The sequence below is a fragment of the Takifugu rubripes genome, chromosome 18 (genome assembly GCF_901000725.2).
Source record: "Takifugu rubripes chromosome 18, fTakRub1.2, whole genome shotgun sequence".
Classification (NCBI taxonomy): Eukaryota; Metazoa; Chordata; class Actinopteri; order Tetraodontiformes; family Tetraodontidae; genus Takifugu; species Takifugu rubripes.
In genome coordinates this window covers 9,373,138-9,393,335 of record NC_042302.1, presented here as the reverse complement: position 1 = coordinate 9,393,335, position 20,198 = coordinate 9,373,138, and the positions used below count along the sequence as shown (strand labels likewise).

The following is a 20,198-nucleotide window of genomic DNA, read 5'->3' as shown; positions in this document are numbered from 1 at the left end:
CACACACACACACACACACACACACACAAATATTGTATGTCCGCCTAGCGGGTTGACCCGATCCACATTGACGTCACTTCTTCCTGCAGAGCAAAGAGGGTTTCCTTTTCCTACACACATACACACACACACACACGTACACACACATGCACGCAAAATGATAGAAGGGTGCAAGATACATTTTTTACATTACGTTTGAGACAATGGTTCGAGCCGAGCACGTCGTATAAATAGATAAACACGCGCAACTTATCAGTGGAACATGTCTAAATAGTTATTGTAAATACAAAGCACATGGAGACCAAGAGTAAGACGTAACTTTTTAAATTGACTTCTTGCAGATTGTGACAAATTTTATTTCTGCACCTCGATATCGGACCATCACTTCAAAATCGGCGATTATCCTAAAACTGAATCCAAATCTCACTCCTTTCATCGTGCGTTGCTACAAAATTGCACAAAAATAATAAATATTTGAACCTTTGAATCGTGGGTTGCGCGCCTTTTCTAATTATGTTTGATTTTCATCCTAATAAATGAGTTTCGACAGTTTTCCTTTCCTCTCGTGAAAATCCCGCAGAGTGAGCTGTCACACCTCGTTTGACCTCTTTGGCTGAGCTTCCTTCGCCCCGCCCACACCATTGAAACGTCAACAGCGCCAAACTTCAGGATCCCAACAGGAAAATGAGCGCAGACGTCGAGGATCCGCAATGGAGGAAAGTCCATTCGGTTTCAGGAGTGACACCGCGGTCCAGACACGGTCACCGCGCTGTTGCTGTACGTGAGCTGATCATTGTGTTCGGCGGCGGGAACGAAGGGATAGAGGAACACCTCCATGTCTACAACACCGGTGAGCTAACGTTAGCTGGTAGCTAAAGAACTTTAGCCGCATAGGAGCTAATGTTTTTAGCATGTAAAGCAGCGACTGCAAACAAAAGGGGCTTTTACCCCGAGTGTTTGTTGTTAATTTTGTGGTCTGTGGCGAACATTGGTTTTGTTTTACCGCTATGCATTATTTATAAGTCCCATGTTGACTCCAAAAGTCCGTTTGCTAGCTAGCACCTGTACGGTCGAGTTTGCTTTGTCAAAAACATACGTTAACTTGCTATCTGAGATGCATATTCAAATTCAACGGTGCACATTTTGCAGTTTTGTGCATTCTGCACCAGTTTTAAAGTGAGGAACTATGTGAGAAGAGCAGGACTGAGTCTTTAAATGTCTGAAGCAGAGTCTAACCACGATGTTTTGTCTATTTTTCTAGTTTCAAAGCAGTGGTTTCTGCCAGCGGTGAGAGGTGACATCCCGCCGGGCTGTGCTGCCCACGGCTTTGTGTGTGAAGGTACTCGTATTCTGGTTTTTGGTGGCATGGTTGAGTTTGGGAAGTACAGCAACAGCCTGTATGAACTTCAGGTAATGTTATCACACGTCTGGAGCTCCGATTCTGGTCCAGGTGCCTTTGTGGACTTTTTTTGCTTTATCGCTCAGGCGAGTCGCTGGCTGTGGAAAAAGCTGAAGCCCAAAGCACCCAGGACCGGCGCGCCTCCCTGCCCTCGGATCGGACACAGCTTCACCCTTGTTGGTAACAAGTGTTACGTCTTTGGAGGCCTGGCCAATGACAGTGAAGACCCCAACGGCAATATCCCGAGGTCGGTCAAATATTTCATGTTTTTGGGGAGATTTCATACAAGACGTCCCCTCTTTAACAAGTAACTTTCATCAGTTTTCCCAGTAAAAGGTTTAATTAGGACGTATAGATTAAGAGTTGGAGCAAATAAAATGTAGCAAATGATTTAATCTCATTTTTCAGCACAACCATGAATGTAAATCACATGATTCTCTCTGCGGTTTACTGTCAAATAGTTTGGGTATAATCTGTACGCCGTTACGTTTGTAAAGCTTCAGAATTAAATAAGTGAGATTTTTCTTCATCCTCAGATACTTGGACGACTTTTACGAGTTAGAGCTGCAGGCAGCATCGGGGGTGAGAGGCTGGAGCATCCCAGAAACCAAGGGTGGCGGTCCCTCGGCCCGGGAGTCTCACACCACCGTCTCCTCCACCGGCCTCGGCTCTCCAAAACTCTACGTCTTTGGTGGGATGCAAGGATGCCGGTTAAACGACCTGTGGCAGCTGGACCTTGGTAGGCCTGTTATCAGCCTGTTATCAGCCTGTTATCAGCCTGTTATCAGCCTGTTATCAGCCTGTTATCAGCATTAACGAGGAACATTTGAAAAACCTTTCATCTTTTCTCCAGACTCGATGGTTTGGTCGGCCGTCCCAGCCAGAGGCTCGCCTCCGACTCCCAGAAGTCTCCACTCGGCCACCGTCGTTGGAAACAAGTGAGGCACTTCGGCGCGGTCGGTCTCCGTGGGTCCGAGTTTTGATCACGACGCCGTCTTTGTCTGCAGGATGTACGTGTTCGGAGGCTGGATTCCTGCTCCAGAACCAGAGCGGATCGACGATTTAGAAACGAAATGGATCTGCACCAAATCCTTGAGTGTGCTGCATTTGGGTCAGTGCAGCAACCGGCTTCTCTTGTGCGATGCTCCCGGAGTATTTGGACTTTTCATCCTGAGCTCATGTGTTCCCGCCACAGACACCCTGATCTGGCAGAATCTGGGCCCAGAGCAGCACGACGACACCGAATCCCAGCTGCACAGCCAGGGGCCACAGAGCGAAGACCCATATGCCTCCAGTCCCCGAGCCAGAGCCGGCCACTGCGCTGTCCCTGTCGGCTCCAGAATTTACATCTGGAGCGGCCGCGACGGGTACCGCAAGAGCTGGAACCACCCAGGTGTGACCCAGGTGTGCTGCAAAGACCTGTGGTACCTGGAGACAGGTGGGGAGGAGCTTTTCACACCCTCAATTCATCGCTGAAGATCGAGGACGCGTGAGAATCGTTTCCTGATTGTCGCCTTCAGACCGACCAGCAACCCCAGAGTCGGTGCTGCTCATCAGATCTACCGTCAGCATGCTGCACGTCGCGTGGCGCCCCCTGGCGGCAGCGGACTGCTACCTGCTTCAGGCCCAACCGGCGTGTCCCCCCAGGGCCGCAACCACCGAGCCGTCAGACAAACCAGTCAGTTCAAGTGGAGCAGAGGGGAAGGATGAGCACCCTGCAGGTGGGAGGGGGGGGGGGGCACATTTCAGGGTAATGCCTGTCAGGTCCTGTTTAATGGAACCTTTTCTCTGATCTTTCAGATTTGCAGATGCAGCCTGAAGGAAACGCAAATAAAGATGCCAAAAAACACGCAGAGGTAAATGTGAAACCTTAGAAAATCCCTAAATCCATGTTCGGTTATAAGAGCGAATAGAGCTGAGCGCTAACCGCCCCCGTGAGCCGGGGTTCTCTAACCTTACGGACACGCTGTCGCGGCAGGAAGCGCCAGTAAAATCCTCCAACGGCTCAGCGGAGATTCGAGCCCAGGGAGGGAAGAGCGGCGGGAGGGGGGCAGCGGAGGGCCGCGACACGCACCTCAGCGGTAAGTGGATCCACAAACCGAAGCGGAGTGAAAAAAGCTTCCTGTTGCGCTGGGTCTGACTGAGCCGTCTGTGCAGGCGGCGGCCAGCCGGCGGGCGCCAGCGGCTCTGCGCAGCAGCAGCAGTCAGGCGGTAATGACCAGTGTCGATGCCTCACCTGGCCTGTTGCTGCACGGTTAACCCGGCTCTCGCTCTGCTTCTACAGACGCGCTGCCGCCTCCAGCTGGGAAGAGAGCGGACCTCCGCCCCGACACGGACCAGGTCTGGAGCTCATCTGCCGACTCTCATGACTAATTTGTCCCGACCGGGGCTGTAAACTTCCCTCCGTGTCCCTCAGACTCCCGGTGAGGTGGTTTGGTTTGACGTGGGCGTCTTCAAGGCGCTGTACTCGCAGGTCAGCCACTACTTCTTTCCCGCTCCCGGCGACCAAACCGGCGCGGTCCCCAGCGGCCGGCCCTCACACACCAAAGAGGTGAGCTCGCGGCGCTGCCGCAGGCGCGTCGTCGCCCGCCTCTTCCGTCTCACTGTCTCGGCTTTGCTGCGCTGCAGAGGAGGCTGCCTGGGCCGCAGGACTACCGGGGCAGAGAGAAGCAGGAGCTGGCTCCAGGGCAGACCTACAGGTTCAGGGTCGCGGGCATCAACTGCTTTGGCCGCGGCAACTTTAGCCCCGTCAGCGAGTTCAAGACCTGCCAGCCTGGTTTCCCCGGAGCGCCCTCTGCTGTTAAAATCACAAAGGTGCGGATGTGAGCGGCGTTCCCGCCGGGATCTGATGATGGAATGATCGGTGCAGCAGAATCCAGTGATAACTTTCTTTTGACAGGTTAAAAGGTCTAGATGGTGCTAAATTGATAAGGTCCCTTTAAATTGGATATCATAAATGGTCGATAGGCTCGTTTAGAGTGGAGCAATCCTTCATCGTGTCTTCTTTCGTTCCCTGGACAGGCGAATGATTCGGTCCAAATCACATGGGAAGCTCCGTCCTCTCCCTCCGGCCGAATCCTGGAATATTCCATGTACATGGCTGTGAAGAAGAGTCGCTCCAGCAGCCAGGAGAGCCCGGGGCAGATGGCCTTTATTAGGATCTATCGCGGCACAAAGACTTCCTGCTCCGTCGGCCAGGCTCACCTGGACAACGCCCACATCGACTGCTCCGCCTCCAACCGACCCGCTGTCGTCTTCCGAATAGCCGCAAAGAACGAGCTGGGCTACGGCCCGGCCACCCAGATCCGCTGGGTTCAAGGTAGATGAATTTTCTCCGTTTCATCCTCTCGTTCCGGGTGTTTTTCCCAGCCTTCTCTTTTTTCTTCTAAGATCCCACCAAATTGCGCGGATCCGCGTCCAAAGCCGACGTCGGCGCCGAGGCCGACCCGGACGCCGCCGACAGGTAACCGCGATACCTGTCAGCTGAATTTTACGCCGTTTTTTCCCCTGTGAATTAATCTCGTCTCACTTTCTTGCAGCTCCAGTTGAAAAAGGAACCCGAGAACGATAATTCACCCACTCAGGAAGTTGGCCTCGTTCGCCATTCAGATGTTTATAGCCTTGATATTTTTTAATTTATTTTTTTATGTATTTAATCGTACCTGTGAAGGATCAACCTTTTTATAGGGATTTCATTGGGGAGGTGTTTTCTTGACTAATATGCCCACTGTTAAAGCTTAACCTTTGATAATAACTGATCTCTGCTGCCATTCTCTCACGGATCGTGATGACACTTTCGGGCTTTGCTGCAGTTTTACTTCACATTAACTCCGTTTAAAAAATCTGTTTGCCGACTTTTGTTTGGGTTTGAGTTTGTGTCACCCGAATCCAAACCGTTCACGTGTTTGGCGCCGCTCCCCATTTTATGAGCCTGAACTACGGTATGTCCGTCAGGCTTTTATTAAAGGCATCGCTCATATGAGACTACTGTTCCTGGAATGTAACACTGGTCTTTGTTTCTAATCCCACTGAAAATCTTAATTTGCAAAATTGTTGTGAAACAGTTGAAAATGCAGAATAGAATTATCTTTGACTCTTTCTCTTTTTAAACAATAACACAAACCAATAACGATTAACAAACCATAACTATTTGCAACCTGGAATGTAGCTTGAAACTGATGTCTGAGAGATGTATGATCTGAAATGCTTCATATTTTGTCCAAGTAATAAAATTTAGTTATGGACGTGAGTGGTCACCAGTGTAAGTTGTGCTGCGCCTCCAGCCAGCAGGGGGCGGAAGTGCTGTCGGTGGCGTCTACAGTACCGGAAGAATAGAAAGCGTAGAAGAAGAGTAATTCGGTGACAATACGAAGTTTAAACTGGCAACATTTATGTAATTATGCTGCGGTTTACATTTATAAACGAGAGCGTGAAGACATTTATAGATGTGTAAAATAATAATCCCCACGTCGGTAATAAAACGGTGTCCTTGCTGCTGTAAACAGGAACCAACTGGAATTATGGAGCCTCATTAATTTGCACTTTTATTCCCGCCTGGATTTGAAATCACGGCGCCATGATCAGGAAACATTTGGCGTTGAACACTTTCAGCGGATTCAAATCAAATAATTTCAGCTGTGAGGTGACAGGCTGCGTTTGGAGGCCCATCATGATGGTGAGCGGAGGAATCATTCCACTGTTTACTGACTGTTTACACTTGCAACCTGCTCATGCAGATGTTGCTTCACCGCGCTCGTTGCACTTTGTTCTCACTATTTGAAATGTTATTAAATCACTCAGCCGCTCATCTAGTTTTTACTCGGTGTTCAACTTCTTTCAGTCCTAAAAATTCTCCCGTTTAATCCAGCTGCTTCTGATCCAGGAGCACCGGTTGGTAAATGTGGTGCCGAGGAGCATTAAAGAGGATCTTTGGCAGCTGTTCAGAGATCGGAGGGAATCACTTGAGCTTGATTGAGCTCCTTGCTTGTGGTTGCAACAAGTGGCTGGGGCCCTCTGGGAGCCTCCATAGTAACTGACAACAGAGCAACGGGGCAGTCTGTTCTTTGACTGAGCTTTCATGCACCGCTGTTTGATTTCGGTGCAGGTTTCCAGTTTGGTTTCCTCGGATTTTCCTTCCCTGGAGATTTGACATGTCTTCGACCGCTCCGAACCAGTCCGCCCAGAACATGCAGCCTGGCCTGGGGCGGACTGCAGCCATGCTGGGCTTGTCTGCTCAGTTGGGGGGCAGAGAAGGAGAGCTTCAGAAGATGCTCATCGATGAGAGGATTAAGTCTGAAAACTTTAGGACTCAGTACCAGAGCTTAAAGGAGGAAACGACCAGGTAGAGCAAAACTGACCGGTATCTATCAGGATTTCTGTGGGTGGAATTTTTAATGTGGATCTTCAGAAGGTGACTCTTTGCTGTTTGGTATCAGGCTGCAGGATGAGTTCCTCCAGGCTCAGAATGAAATCAGACACCTCCTCAGTGACAAACAGACCCTGCAGCACCAGATGAAGCTGCAGGCAGCGGACTTCCAAAAAAGCCTCCTGGCCAAATCAAAGCGGCTGGAAGAGCTCCAGCAGCAGGTGAGTGAAGCTGGGAGACGTCTCCAAGACGACTCCTGTGAACAAAGTTCTGCTGACACCTGTTGTGGTGCTGCTCTGTAACCTAGACGATGAGCCCCCTGCAGCAGGAGATGCTCAAAGCTCAGATGCAGCAGGAGATGGACGCTCCAGTCAGGGAGATGCGTCTTCAACTGGAAGAGGTCAGCGCCTCTCCCTCGGCATCACATTCACAATGAAGCGTGGCTGGTTGTCATGGCAACCGCGGCAGGCCAACAACACGGGAAGAACCTCATCACTTAAAACGCACCCTTGTGTCCGTCTCTTCAGGAGATAGAGAAGTACAAAGCAGAGTACTATAAACTGCGCTACGAGTGCCTCCGCCTGCAGTCCCAGGCAGACCAGCAGAGGGAGGAACATGCTCGTGCACTGGAGTCCCAGAGGCTTCGCTATCAGGCTGAGGTATCCTTGTTGGAGCAGGAAGCATTTAGTTGTCTTCTCCAACACTTAATGAGCCTCTTCTGTTGTGTTCTTCTGTTGCAGATGTCCTGTCTGCAGACAGATAAGGAGGCGCTGGCGGCTCGCCTCCAGAGTTCAGATCAAAGGTCTAATGACAAAAAACTGGAGGCTCTGATGAAGGAAAGAGTCCAGCTGAAGGTGCGAATCCAGGGCCTGGAGGCCGAGGTGGCCGAGCTTCTCGCTCAGAAAGAGTCTTTGAGCCAACAAGCAGAGAAGACTCAATCCATCCAGAACAGGCGGCTCACAGAGTCTCAGGCAGCACTGAAATCTCTGGAGGTGAAGCTGTCGCTGCTTGGATTCTTTGACTGAGAGATTTGTTTTAGCATTCTTGAGCTGATCAGTCGTTTATGTGCAGGCAGAGCGCGAGTCGGTGCGTCTGCAGCTGGAAAAGATGCAGAAAGAGCTCCAGTTGAGCAATGAGGAGAGCTGCCAACTCACCAAACGGCTGCACGGAGCAGAGAGACAGGTCACCTCGCTCACCTGCCAGGTACCCTCATGCTGTCTCGCCAGGATTTTGCCTTCCTGCCATTTACTTCACATTATGGTGGTTGATTTTTTTTGGCTTTCAGGTCGAAAGCCTCAAGTTTTCCCACAAACAGGAGGTGAACAACATTAAACTGGAATTTACGCTCTCTCAAGGGGAGTTAGAGAAGGAAAGAAACAAACTTCAGGCTCTGATTGAAGGTAAGAATAAACTGTCACACAAAGTTTTTAGGTATATTTAGAGTTTATAGAACCACCAATGTTTCCCACCTATCACACGTGTGTGTGTGTGTGTGTGTGTGTGTGTGTGTGTGTCAGGGTTCCAGACAGAAGTGGAGCTGCTGAGAGCAGAAATAACCCAACTCAAGGCAGCCCTGGTGGAGAAGGAGAGGGAGATGTGCAGGAAGGTGCAGTCGGTCCGCGACGAGGAGTTCCGTAGAACTGTAGAGTTACAGGAAGAGAAGTCAGTCTTGTTCCCAGGGAGCTGCGCTCCACTGTTCCAGCCTCCCTGTTGGGCTCTGTGAAAAGCCTTTCTCCGTCGTCAGGTTGGAGCTGGAGCACCATCTTTCTTCGACGCAGCAGCAGACGTCGCTGAAGGAGGCTGCAGCGAGGGAACAAATGGCCGACTGGGAGGAGCGGCTCTCCAGCGCCAAACTCAGAGAAGAGTCGGCCTCCGGAGAGCTGCAGCGCCTCCGGCAAGTGTTCAGGGTGCTGCTGAGCTGACACCTGAAGAAGGAACAGACAGCAATGTTTGAGTGGAATGTCATGTTCAATGAGCCTTTTGGGTCTTCCAGAACCGAACTGCAGCAGCAGCGTTCACAGATTCTGGAACATCAAAGCCATAAAGTCCAGATGGGTGAGCTGCAGCAGGTAAAAGCACACGAGCAAAAAAAAGCAAACGAGCTTGGACGCCTGTAATCACGGCGCTTCACCTCACAGCGCAACAACAAGCTGGAGGAAGAGCTGAGAAACGTGTCCAACAGCCAAGAACAGCTGAGAGAGACCAACAAGCAGCTACAGGGAAGCTTGGAGAGAGTCAGGGAGGAGCTGAGGACCACACAGGTCCAGGCTGAGAGGAGCCAGCAGGAGGCTGAGAGGAGCCAGCAGGAGGCTGAGAGGTACCCTGGCTGCTCTGGTCACACACACCAGCGCAGCCACAGTCACACACACCAGCGCAGCCACACTCACACACACACCAGCGCAGCCACACTCACACACACCAGCGTAGCCACAGTCACACACACCAGCGCAGCCACACTCACACACACCAGCGCAGCCACACTCACACACACCAGCGCAGCCACACTCACACACACCAGCGCAGCCACACTCACACACACCAGCGCAGCCACACTCACACACACCAGCGTAGCCACAGTCACACAGCGTAGCCACACTCACACACACCAGCGCAGCCACACTCACACACACCAGCGTAGCCACAGTCACACAGCGTAGCCACACTCACACACACCAGCGCAGCCACACTCACACACACCAGCGTAGCCACACTCACACAGCGTAGCCACACTCACACACACCAGCGTAGCCACACTCACACACACACCAGCGCAGCCACACTCACACACTGCTTGCCCCCCCCCCCCCCCCCCCCCCCCCCCCCCCCCTCAGGCTGCTGCAGCACAGCCAGAACCAGAGTCTGGAGGAGAAGAGGAAGCTGCAGCAGAAATATGCTGAGGCCAAAGAGAAGATGCAGCGAGCAGCAGCCGCTCAGAAGAAGGTAGAGTTTCTTCATAAATGAGAATTGAAATGAACCAGCGAGAGAAGCCGCACGACGATTTAAGCCTATTAAAAACAGCCTCCAGACCCGTCTGGAGAAACCGGGTCATCTTTTGATGTGTTGTCCCAGAGAATGTCCCCCCCTCTAAAGCTCTAGAGCTGCTGACCCGCTACAACCTTCAAAGACATTTGCTTGTGTGACCTGCAGAGGAAGACGATGACGGAGACCAAGGAGAGGAAACTTCAGAATAAAGTCCAGCTGCTGGAGGCCAAGCTGGAAACGCTGGAGCTGGAAGTTTCTGCAGCCAAGAAGTAAAACTTTGTCTCTTCGCCACAATCGTGTCTGAATATTTTTGGGCTCCTCAGTCTTTTGTTTTGGACGTTTCACATGTTGCTCTGCGACGGTAGAATTTCACCCAACTGAACAACAATCTTCTCCCTGTTCAGAACTTTGTCCTTCTGTGAACAAGCTCATAAGAGGAAGCTGAAGGATCTGCTGCGAAGACATGGGGAATTTCAACGTGTCCTGTTTGAGGGGGGCTACAGCGAAGCCCCCGGGGTCGTGACCTCCACCGCAGCCTTTGTCTCCAGAGCCGAGGAGCTTCTAGCCAACATGCCAGTGAGCACGTCTGCATAGTTCTGCACCGATGATTGACTAGACCTGCCCCAGCCTCTGATGGGACTCAGAACATCTGGTTCAATTAATAGATAGAAAACTTTATTGTTTCTACTCCACGCGTTTGTTGTGCAGGCGGAGCAGCATCAGGACACGTCTGAGCTCTGGAGGAGGATGGAGGACCTGGAGCACGAGCAGCAGCAGCTGAAGGAGCTGAAGGCCTCAGCAGGAAACCTGTGACCGCCCCTCAGCAGGACCTCTGACCTCTGACATTTTCCTGCAGACGCCTCGTCGAGGTTGGAGGTCCTGACCCAGCCAGAGATTGGTGATGGTGGAACCACCCCAAAACGGGCCCAGGATCCTTCAGTGATGATGCAAGCAGCACCTCCCTTACGATTGCTACCAGACTCATAAAACAGATGCTTTCTGATGGACAAGAACTGTTTAATCTGGAGGAGGAACGCAGCTCTGATCAGAGCAAAACGTCCAGTTTGATGTTTAAATTACAGCCTTATTTATTTTGTTGTGGAACATTTCAGGTGAAAGTGTTATTATATGTTTGTCTGAAAGTTTGCTCAGTTTCAGATGTACAAGTTTGTTTTGTCAGTATATGGATGCCTTCCTCCAAAAAGTCAAATAAAAGGCCTCAGTGGAAGATGATTTTACTTCTATAACTCAACATAATCAAAATTCTCCTTTTGTAATCATGCTATGCGTTAATTTAACTTAATCAACTCCCAGTAAAACTCCAGCCGTTGCCCCTCACATGGTCCATAACACCATCCATTTATGGACCCGGGCTTCGGGAGGGGGCCGTGTCCCCTCCCGAAGCCCATCAGGCACAGACGGGACTCGAACCAGACGCGGCACCACTGGCGACTTACGGTCGCGCTCTTTCCACCACCAGGCTGTCAGGGCACGGGAGCTGATGTCCTCATGGGACTTTTGACATTCAAGTTGGACACTCGTTACTCTAAAAGTAGGAAGAGGGATTTGAACCGGGAACCTTCAGAAGCGCAGCCGTATGTTTAAACACCTGAGCTACACGCTCACGATGGTCCTCACCCCCCTGAGAGACTCTGACACCAGCTTTCTTCACAAGACTTCGGCTCCTTCCAGCAGCTTCAGCCTAACGACACATCTGGACAACTTCCTGTCCCACATCTGAACACATTTGAAAGTGATTCTTAACACGGTTGTTGTTCCTTAAATATTCACCCAAGTGCATCTTGCTTTGACGGGACGTGGACGGAATATTGATCGCAGCTCCATCGGAGGGAGAAAAGACATGAACCCGTTTTAATGGAACTCAGAGGGAATATGACAGCAGCATGGGGCGATTTTAAAACACTCATGTTTAAGACGTTTGTTCCAGGATAAAGCAAAGCAAAGGATTTTCTTTTTGTTAACTGAGGTCAAAGGTCAAGTCCTGAACGAGATAAAAGTGGAGGTTTTGTGGGAGCAGAGCCGACCGGGCCGCTTCCTCCTCTCCTTTGGTTTTTGTAAGATCCCGTTCACGAGTCCAGTGAACCCGGCGCCGCCCTTCTCTTCTGGATGAGGAGGGCCTCGACCAAAGGCAGCCGCTGGGGCGGATCCTCCCGCAGCTTCCTGTTGGCGTCCTGCAGGTGCAGGCGCATCCACGTTGACCCAAAGCATTTTGTTGGCTGTGATGGTGAAGATGGCAGACCGACCGACTTCTCTTTGGATCGTTTGGCCAGGAACCTGCAGATCTTCGTCGCTGTCTCGACTCCTCGTCATGGTTGAACTCTTCCACGTCCAACGTGATCTCGCCCGCGTTTGACATGCGCGGCGAGCCGAGGACCCGTTCCAGCTGCTCGTGAAACCTGTACTCCATCTTGGAGTTGGCTCTTTAGATCCCAGAAAGAGGAAAGAAAAACATTTTAGGGAATCCGAGGGCGACTCGACGCAAACGTGTGGTCCGTTTGACACCCACCTGTGGTTCTGACACGGCTCCACGCTCCGCATGTCGCCTCGCTCTGACATCTTCTGCGTGATCTGCGATCTTCAGGCAGCCCTTCAGAGCCCTCTGCACCGTGTCCTCCCCAGATGTCCAGCAGGTGGAGCGTCTCCTCCTCAGACCTCCAGCAGGTGGAGCGTCTCCTCGTCAGACCTCCAGCAGGTGGAGCGTCTCCTCCTCAGACCTCCAGCAGGTGGAGCGTCTCCTCGTCAGGCCTCCAGCAGGTGGAGCGTCTCCTCATCAGACCAGGGAACTTTAGCATCCTTAATGACGGAGCAAGATCCTTCCTGGGGGTCTAACACAGGAACAGGGAGATTAAGATAAAAAACAAAGATTAAAATCTGCTTTTTAGCCAATTTTACCCACAAATACAGCAGGTCAGCGGCACTTTTGGATTGTTTTTGACGTCTTTCTGCAACTGAAGTGACTTTTTTAGGTGTATTACTTGCACATGAGATTCAGTGGACTGGCTGTCAGATTACCACCCTGTACACTCTCCCCATATGAGATCAGAGCAGATTCGCCAGAATTCTCGTCATCCAGGGACGGATCTCTGCAATGGAGGGGGAAATAAATGACAGATTATTTCACTATCGATGCAGATTCCCCAGGTTTATTTGCAGTTGGGTTTAACTAAATGATGGCAGCAACGCTCCACGGTTTATATGGGATTCAATTTTCATGGTACAAAGAATAATCCAGGCAAAATTAGCATCTGAATTTCATTTTGAGCCAAATCCTTGAGAGCAGAAATATTCAACACAACAGCAACGAGCGCACCAGCTCCACAAAGTTCACCTCAGGTTCCTCCACCTGGTTAATGGTGTCCTGTCCTTCATCAAGGGAGGAGCAGGTCCAGAGGCAAGCTTTTGTCTTTACAGTCCACAACATCAAAGGGAAAAAGATAAATGTTTTAATGCACCATTTCCAATAATTCTAAGATTCCAACAAAGCCATTTTAACCTGTACGGGATTCTGCTTCTCAGCCCAGCTCCCAACACACTGAGCTACCAGCAGCACCAGTATTATACGATTAGTGGTGATACTGGAGCCACTCCTGGGCTGAGAGCAACTCTGTCAAGTTAAAATAAGCTCCTGGATTGAATGATGGCTTCAGGTCCTCCCAACAAGCCCAGAAATGTGGCTTCAAGGGGGGGAGCAGGCCCAGAAGGCAAGATCTGGGACACAAAGCACCCTCAGCTTTGGCCTTTGAAGTCCACAACATCAAAGTGAAAAGACATCAAGACAGCATAAAGTAACCTCCAGGTCTTTGTTACTCAACACCAGTGACTCTTTATTCGATTGATAAATGTCAAACAGTCAGGAAGCTAATAACTGAGTGGTGGAATTGCAGTTAACTGTTGGAGGGTTCAGGTTTAGTTTGGTTTATGTTGATTTTGATCTTAGCGTTGACCTTCATGATGTCATCTCAACCTCCACAAATCCTGCACCATGGCACGAGGACCGAGTGGACGAGTTTAACTGGTCACTTCAGGCTGAGAGAACAGGAGCTGCAGAAGCTGCTAAATGAGGAGAGACACAACTACAGAACCTTGAAGGAGCTAACTACCAGGTAGCACCAACGACCATCAACACTGGAATTATCATTGTTGCACATTAAAAGAATATATTGAAATTCAGTTTTTTCCCACCATGTTAGTACAAAAATCTGGGCAAATATTTCCTCTGGTAACTTAGAGCCTATATTTGGCTTTAGAAAATAAAATAACTTCCACTTTTATTAATTTTCATCCTTATAGTCCTAATTTCCCATCTGGGCTTTGATAAGAAACTGAAGAACCCAGAGAAAACATGCAAATGTGGCCATCCGTCAGTTTTAGGGGATCATTTGTGAGGGACGTTTATATGAGTCTGTTCATCAATTGTTCAGGCTGCAGGATGAGTTCCTCCAGGCTCAGAATGAAATCAGACACCTCCTCAGTGACAAACAGACCCTGCAGCACCAGATGAAGCTGCAGGCAGCGGACTTCCAAAAAAGCCTCCTGGCCAAATCAAAGCGGCTGGAAGAGCTCCAGCAGCAGGTGAGTGAAGCTGGGAGACGTCTCCAATGGGGCAGAACGAACCTTCTGGATCTGAGGACTCCTGTGAACAAAGTTCTGCTGACACCTGTTGTGGTGCTGCTCTGTAACCTAGACGATGAGCCCCCTGCAGCAGGAGATGCTCAAAGCTCAGATGCAGCAGGAGATGGACGCTCCAGTCAGGGAGATGCGTCTTCAACTGGAAGAGGTCGGCGTCTCTCCCTCGGCATCACATTCACAATGAAGCGTGGCCCGTTGTCATGGCAACCGCGGCAGGCCAACAACACGGGAAGAACCTCATCACTTAAAACGCACCCTTGTGTCCGTCTCTTCAGGAGATAGAGAAGTACAAAGCAGAGTACTATAAACTGCGCTACGAGTGCCTCCGCCTGCAGTCCCAGGCAGACCAGCAGAGGGAGGAACATGCTCGTGCACTGGAGTCCCAGAGGCTTCGCTATCAGGCTGAGGTATCCTTGTTGGACCAGGAAGCATTTAGTTGTCTTCTCCAACACTTAATGAGCCTCTTCTGTTGTGTTCTTCTGTTGCAGATGTCCTGTCTGCAGACAGATAAGGAGGCGCTGGCGGCTCGCCTCCAGAGTTCAGATCAAAGGTCTAATGACAAAAAACTGGAGGCTCTGATGAAGGAAAGAGTCCAGCTGAAGGTGCGAAACCAGGGCCTGGAGGCCGAGGTGGCCGAGCTTCTCGCTCAGAGAGAGACGAAGAGACAGCAAGCAGACAACGTTGCAAAAGTTCTGAACAAACAGCTCACAGATTCTCAGGACCTGGCGAGATCTCTGGGGGTGAGGCTGCAGCGGCGTCATCTGGGCTCGGCCTGGTTGTTCCCTCAACTCAACCGCTTGTGTTTTCTGCCAGACACAGCTGGAGTCAGCGCGCCAACAGCTGGAAACGAAGCAGAAAGAGCTGCAGCTGAGCTGCGAGGAGAACAGCAGGCTCTGCAAACAGCTACACGGAGCTGGGAGGCAGATCACGACAATCACCTGCCAGGTAGGCTGAGCACCTGCCACTTCCTGCCACTTCCTGTTGGGGCTGGCAGGCAGAAGAAGCAAACTTTGCTTTTTTCTCTTTCCAGATGGAAACCTTGAAGTCTTCCCACAAACAGGATGTGAACAGCCTCCAGCTGGAGTTTATGCTCTCTCAACAGGAGTTGGAGAAGGAGAAAGAGGCCTACAAGGGTCAAACAGAAGGTAACGAGCATGTTCATGTCTGGAGTCTTTCCAATGGGATTAAAACCAATGATCATTTCCTCCGTATGTGTGCGTCAGTGTTGCGGACAGAAGTGGAGCTGCTGAGAGCTGAAATAACCCAACTCCGGGAAGTCCTGATGGAGAAGGAGGAGGAGATGTGCAGGAAGGTGCACTGGGTCCACGAAGAGGGGCTGCATAAAGCTGCACAGGTGCAGAAGGAACGGTGAGTCTTGGTTTGGGCGAGCGTCACCAGCCAAACGCTCTTTACGCACCACCGTCGCCGTTGTCAGGTTAGAGTTGGAGAAGCACATGACCCAAACGGACGCTGCAGTGAAGGACCAACTAGGGAAGTGGCTGGAATGTCTTAACCAGGCTAAACACAGGGAGGAGTCGATGTCCAAAGAGCTGAAGGACCTCAGGTGCAGTTAGTCTTTCCCTAAGAACCTGGCTGTGGCTTAATTGTATTCCTAGAATTTCCCAAATGACAATAACCTGGAAATCTTTTGGGTCTTCCAGAACCGAACTGCAGCAGCAGCGTTCACAGATTCTGGAACATCAAAGCCATAAAGTCCAGATGGGTGAGCTGCAGCAGGTAAAAGCACACGAACCACCTCAGAGGCTCCACCTGAAAAGCAACACGAGCTTGGACGCCTGTAATCACGGCGCTTCACCTCACAGCGCAACAACAAGCTGGAGGAAGAGCTGAGAAACGTGTCCAACAGCCAAGAACAGCTGAGAGAGACCAACAAGCAGCTACAGGGAAGCTTGGAGAGAGTCAGGGAGGAGCTGAGGACCACACAGGTCCAGGCTGAGAGGAGCCAGCAGGAGGCTGAGAGGTACCCTGGCTGCTCTGGTCACACACACCAGCGCAGCCACAGTCACACACACCAGCGCAGCCACAGTCACACACACCAGCGCAGCCACACTCACACACACACCAGCGACAGTCTCACACACCAGCGCAGCCACAGTCACACACACCAGCGCAGCCACACTCACACACACACCAGCGACAGTCTCACACACCAGCGTAGCCACACTCACACACACACCAGCGACAGTCTCACACACCAGCGCAGCCACACTCACACACACACCAGCGACAGTCTCACACACCAGCGCAGCCACAGTCACACACACCAGCGCAGCCACACTCACACACACACCAGCGACAGTCTCACACACCAGCGTAGCCACACTCACACACACACCAGCGACAGTCTCACACACCAGCGTAGCCACACTCACACACACACCAGCGACAGTCTCACACACCAGCGCAGCCACACTCACACACACACCAGCGACAGTCTCACACACCAGCGCAGCCACACTCACACACACACCAGCGACAGTCTCACACACCAGCGTAGCCACACTCACACACACCAGCGTAGCCACAGTCACACACACCAGCGTAGCCACACTCACACACACCAGCGTAGCCACAGTCACACACACCAGCGTAGCCACACTCACACACACACACCAGCGTAGCCACACTCACACACACAGCAGCGTAGCCACACTCACACACACCAGCGTAGCCACACTCACACACACACACCAGCGTAGCAACACACACACACACACCAGCGCAGCCACAGTCACACACACACCAGCGTAGCCACACTCACACACACACCAGCGTAGCCACACTCACACACACACCAGCGTAGCCACACTCACACACACACACCAGCGTAGCAACACACACACACACCAGCGTAGCCACACTCACACACACAGCAGCGCAGCCACACTCTCACACACAGCAGCGCAGCCACACTCACACACACAGCAGCGCAGCCACACTCACACACACCAGCGCAGCCACACTCACACACACCAGCGCAGCCACACTCACACACACAGCAGCGCAGCCACACTCACACACACCAGCGTAGCCACACACACACACACACCAGCGCAGCCACAGTCACACACACCAGCGCAGCCACACTCTCACACACCAGCGTAGCCACACACACACACACACCAGCGCAGCCACTCTCACACACACCAGCGCAGCCACAGTCACACACACCAGCGCAGCCACACTCTCACACACCAGCGCAGCCACACTCACACACACCAGCGCAGCCACACTCACACACACCAGCGTAGCCACACTCACACACACCAGCGCAGCCACACTCACACACACCAGCGCAGCCACACTCACACACACCAGCGCAGCCACACTCACACACTGCTTGCCCCCCCCCCCTCAGGCTGCTGCAGCACAGCCAGAACCAGAGTCTGGAGGAGAAGAGGAAGCTGCAGCAGAAATATGCTGAGGCCAAAGAGAAGATGCAGCGAGCAGCAGCCGCTCAGAAGAAGGTAGAGTTAATGAGGGTAACGCGTTCATCTGCCTCCAGTCCTTCATCCCTGTGTGTCCTGTGTCCTCCAGAGGAAGACGATGACAGAACACAAGGAGAAGAAGCTCCGGAACAAAATCGAGCTGCTGGAGGCCAAAACCGAGGAGCTGCAACTCGAGGTTTCTTTCGTCAAAAAGTAATCCCTCGTTAACGTTAAAGTCAGTGGCGGCGTCGAGCGACGGCTTGTGTCTGAACGACCTTCCGTCTCCTCTCCTCCCTTCAGGAATTTGTCCGACTGTGAGAAAATGTACGAGATGAAAACGAAGACTCTGCTGCGAGCCAGGAAAGACTTTGAAAGTGTTCTGTTTGGGGACCCCCGCAGCAGCGATGTCAGGATCCTGGCCTCCTACACCGCTCCGTTCGCCTCCGCCGCTGAGCTGAGGAGTAAAGATTTCATTCCGATGCTTTATCCAACATCCGTCTGACTTTACATGAGCTAAATTAATTCAGATTCTGTGTCTGCAGCCATAAAGTGAAGGCTGAGCCGCATCAGGAGAGGGCGGAAGTCTGAAGGAGGCTGGATGATCGGGAGACCTCCAGCAGCAGCTGAGGGACCCCTGTGGTCTGAACAGCCCTGAACAGCCCCCACCTCACCAAGACCTCACCTCACCTCCACCTTCCTTACTAACAAAGCTCAACTGTACATCACAGTTATCGTCATTTATGACTTCATTTTATCAAGTTTGTCCTTCAGTGCACGTTTAACCGGGATTCTTCAATCATGACTCACTGTAAGTGGAGAAAAGAACATTTTAAAAAACCTAATTCTTCTGGTCTCGCTACTCGAACAGGCCGCGGAACCCTGGAGGGACCGCCAGGGGGCGCTTTGGGGCTTTTGAGAAAAATTCGATTAAAAAAGGAAAAATCATTTCTCAGCATTATATTAAAATAAAATTCTTAACAATATAATGTCCGAGCTGTCATGTTCCTTCTCATTACCTGCCTGTGAAAACACTTCTGACATTATAATCTGCATTGACCTGGTGGTTCGTTCCCACCGTCAAGCTTTATTGTTTGGGGGGGGAGAGAACCAAGGAGCCTCCAAACAGCCCTGGAAGACAGAGAGAAACCACTCAGAACATCTGGGCATAGAACCAAGCCGTGATCAGCCTTTGACCAATTTCCTGTAAAAAACAAAACAAAAAAACAACCTCAGGCTCCAAAGATCACCATAAATGAATAATACCCCGGTTGGGAAATGAAAGATGACGCTTTGAATAACATGAATACATATTTACCATATTAGAATGCAGCTTTTAATCCAGCTTGTGTTCCATGAGCTGGAACTACACACTACAAATTATTCAACATTGACAGCATAAACGTGTCTCTGAAAAGCTCTACAACGCATATTAATGCCGCTCGATGATTAGCACAAGTCAGCTATGTGATAAAGCATCAGCACCGACGCCACCAACACGTGTTTTCCCCTTTAACAGTTGCGTCGTAACACTCAAATACGTCACATAACTGTTAAAACATTGTCCACAACACATTCGCTTATTTAACATCGGCTTCTAATGAGAGGTGTGATTTTTCATTCTATTTCACAAACAAGCGAGAAACATGGCGACACCTCAGTTTAATTTCTGGGGCCAAACTCGGGGACCCAGAACCGGAAGCTGCAGCCTGCGTTTCTCCGGTTTCTCTTGTTCTGATTCCGTTTGTTTGCATTTTTCCTTCTGCTGCTGCAGCTGTTGCATCTGTGTTGAACAGCAGCATGGTTCCTCTCCACCAGTGGCCTCGCTACTTTTCCATATTGCTCTGTAGATTAATATCTATGTTTACGGCTCGCATTTTAAACGGTTTTATACCTCTTTGTTTAATACCGAGGGTGACCAGTAGGGGCGACATTTACAGCCCTTAATGTATTTGCTGCGTAATCAAATAATCCAAATGAGCAATAATCACTTTTTTTTAAAAAAAGGAATGTTTAACCAACATGTCATATCCAAAAGTATAAATCATAATTTCGATAGATTATTGTTTTTTCTAATTTGATTTTAAAATAATTACTATTTAAATAATGACTTTTCACAGTCAACATACCAGAATATCTAAAAAGAGTTAAATCTTTCTGCACTATAATGATTAACTGCACTATATAGTAAAAGACATGGGTTTAAAAGCTTTCACTTTTGCTTACACATTCAAGCTTTTTGTAAACTCGAGTTCAATCTAAATTTAACATCAGCAGTATCAACTGTGCTGTTCCGCTATGTTGAACAGCAATATCCAAAAATATGTATGTTGGGGACTTAGAATCATAGCAGATG

The 20,198-nt window shown here is 50.6% G+C and overlaps 3 protein-coding genes and 1 long non-coding RNA gene across 8 annotated transcripts; 3 read left to right on the top strand and 1 right to left on the bottom strand.

Moving 5' to 3' along the window:
* Positions 1 to 98: 98 nt before the first annotated feature.
* On the top strand, positions 99 to 5,643 carry hcfc2 (host cell factor C2). Of its 2 annotated transcripts, XM_003972972.3 has the most exons (17): positions 99 to 850; positions 1,262 to 1,410; positions 1,486 to 1,646; positions 1,936 to 2,138; positions 2,253 to 2,337; positions 2,407 to 2,510; positions 2,595 to 2,837; positions 2,920 to 3,120; positions 3,200 to 3,255; positions 3,378 to 3,480; positions 3,557 to 3,610; positions 3,684 to 3,739; positions 3,816 to 3,950; positions 4,028 to 4,213; positions 4,421 to 4,718; positions 4,790 to 4,862; positions 4,939 to 5,643. In XM_003972972.3, the coding sequence occupies exons 1-17, from the start codon at positions 685 to 687 to the stop codon at positions 4,946 to 4,948; spliced, it is 2,283 nt and encodes a 760-aa protein (XP_003973021.2). In that variant the 5' UTR covers positions 99 to 684; the 3' UTR covers positions 4,949 to 5,643. The 2 variants fall into 2 exon arrangements, with proteins under 2 accessions (XP_003973021.2, XP_029681116.1); XM_029825256.1 differs by lacking the exon at positions 3,557 to 3,610.
* Positions 5,644 to 5,752: 109 nt separating this feature from the next.
* LOC101068935 (centrosomal protein of 83 kDa-like) lies at positions 5,753 to 10,974 on the top strand. Its single transcript, XM_029825257.1, has 16 exons — positions 5,753 to 6,074; positions 6,504 to 6,740; positions 6,835 to 6,985; positions 7,072 to 7,164; positions 7,292 to 7,423; positions 7,505 to 7,756; positions 7,836 to 7,967; positions 8,050 to 8,164; positions 8,282 to 8,426; positions 8,509 to 8,658; positions 8,758 to 8,833; positions 8,903 to 9,081; positions 9,596 to 9,704; positions 9,912 to 10,015; positions 10,151 to 10,322; positions 10,455 to 10,974. The coding sequence occupies exons 2-16, from the start codon at positions 6,550 to 6,552 to the stop codon at positions 10,557 to 10,559; spliced, it is 2,106 nt and encodes a 701-aa protein (XP_029681117.1). The 5' UTR covers positions 5,753 to 6,074; positions 6,504 to 6,549; the 3' UTR covers positions 10,560 to 10,974.
* A 617-nt stretch (positions 10,975 to 11,591) lies between these two features.
* On the bottom strand, positions 11,592 to 13,403 carry LOC115246541 (uncharacterized). 2 transcript variants are annotated; one of them, XR_003885666.1, is made up of 5 exons: positions 13,261 to 13,403; positions 13,096 to 13,170; positions 12,743 to 12,850; positions 12,274 to 12,592; positions 11,592 to 12,187 (listed from the first exon to the last, which is right to left on the bottom strand). It is a non-coding gene; the product is annotated as an uncharacterized lncRNA (long non-coding RNA). The 2 variants fall into 2 exon arrangements; XR_003885665.1 differs by lacking the exon at positions 13,261 to 13,403 and having other exon boundaries at positions 13,096 to 13,234.
* Positions 13,404 to 13,421: 18 nt separating this feature from the next.
* LOC101080251 (centrosomal protein of 83 kDa-like) lies at positions 13,422 to 18,812 on the top strand. Of its 3 annotated transcripts, none has more exons than XM_029825259.1 (15): positions 13,422 to 13,563; positions 13,705 to 13,870; positions 14,189 to 14,339; positions 14,452 to 14,544; positions 14,672 to 14,803; positions 14,885 to 15,136; positions 15,210 to 15,341; positions 15,427 to 15,764; positions 15,832 to 15,960; positions 16,058 to 16,133; positions 16,220 to 16,377; positions 17,776 to 17,884; positions 17,955 to 18,058; positions 18,146 to 18,306; positions 18,388 to 18,812. In XM_029825259.1, the coding sequence occupies exons 2-15, from the start codon at positions 13,716 to 13,718 to the stop codon at positions 18,396 to 18,398; spliced, it is 2,001 nt and encodes a 666-aa protein (XP_029681119.1). In that variant the 5' UTR covers positions 13,422 to 13,563; positions 13,705 to 13,715; the 3' UTR covers positions 18,399 to 18,812. The 3 variants fall into 3 exon arrangements, with proteins under 3 accessions (XP_029681119.1, XP_029681120.1, XP_029681118.1); XM_029825260.1 differs by lacking the exon at positions 13,422 to 13,563 and having other exon boundaries at positions 13,612 to 13,870; positions 15,427 to 15,541; positions 15,620 to 15,764; positions 18,388 to 18,811; XM_029825258.1 differs by lacking the exon at positions 13,422 to 13,563 and having other exon boundaries at positions 13,612 to 13,870.
* Positions 18,813 to 20,198: the final 1,386 nt, after the last annotated feature.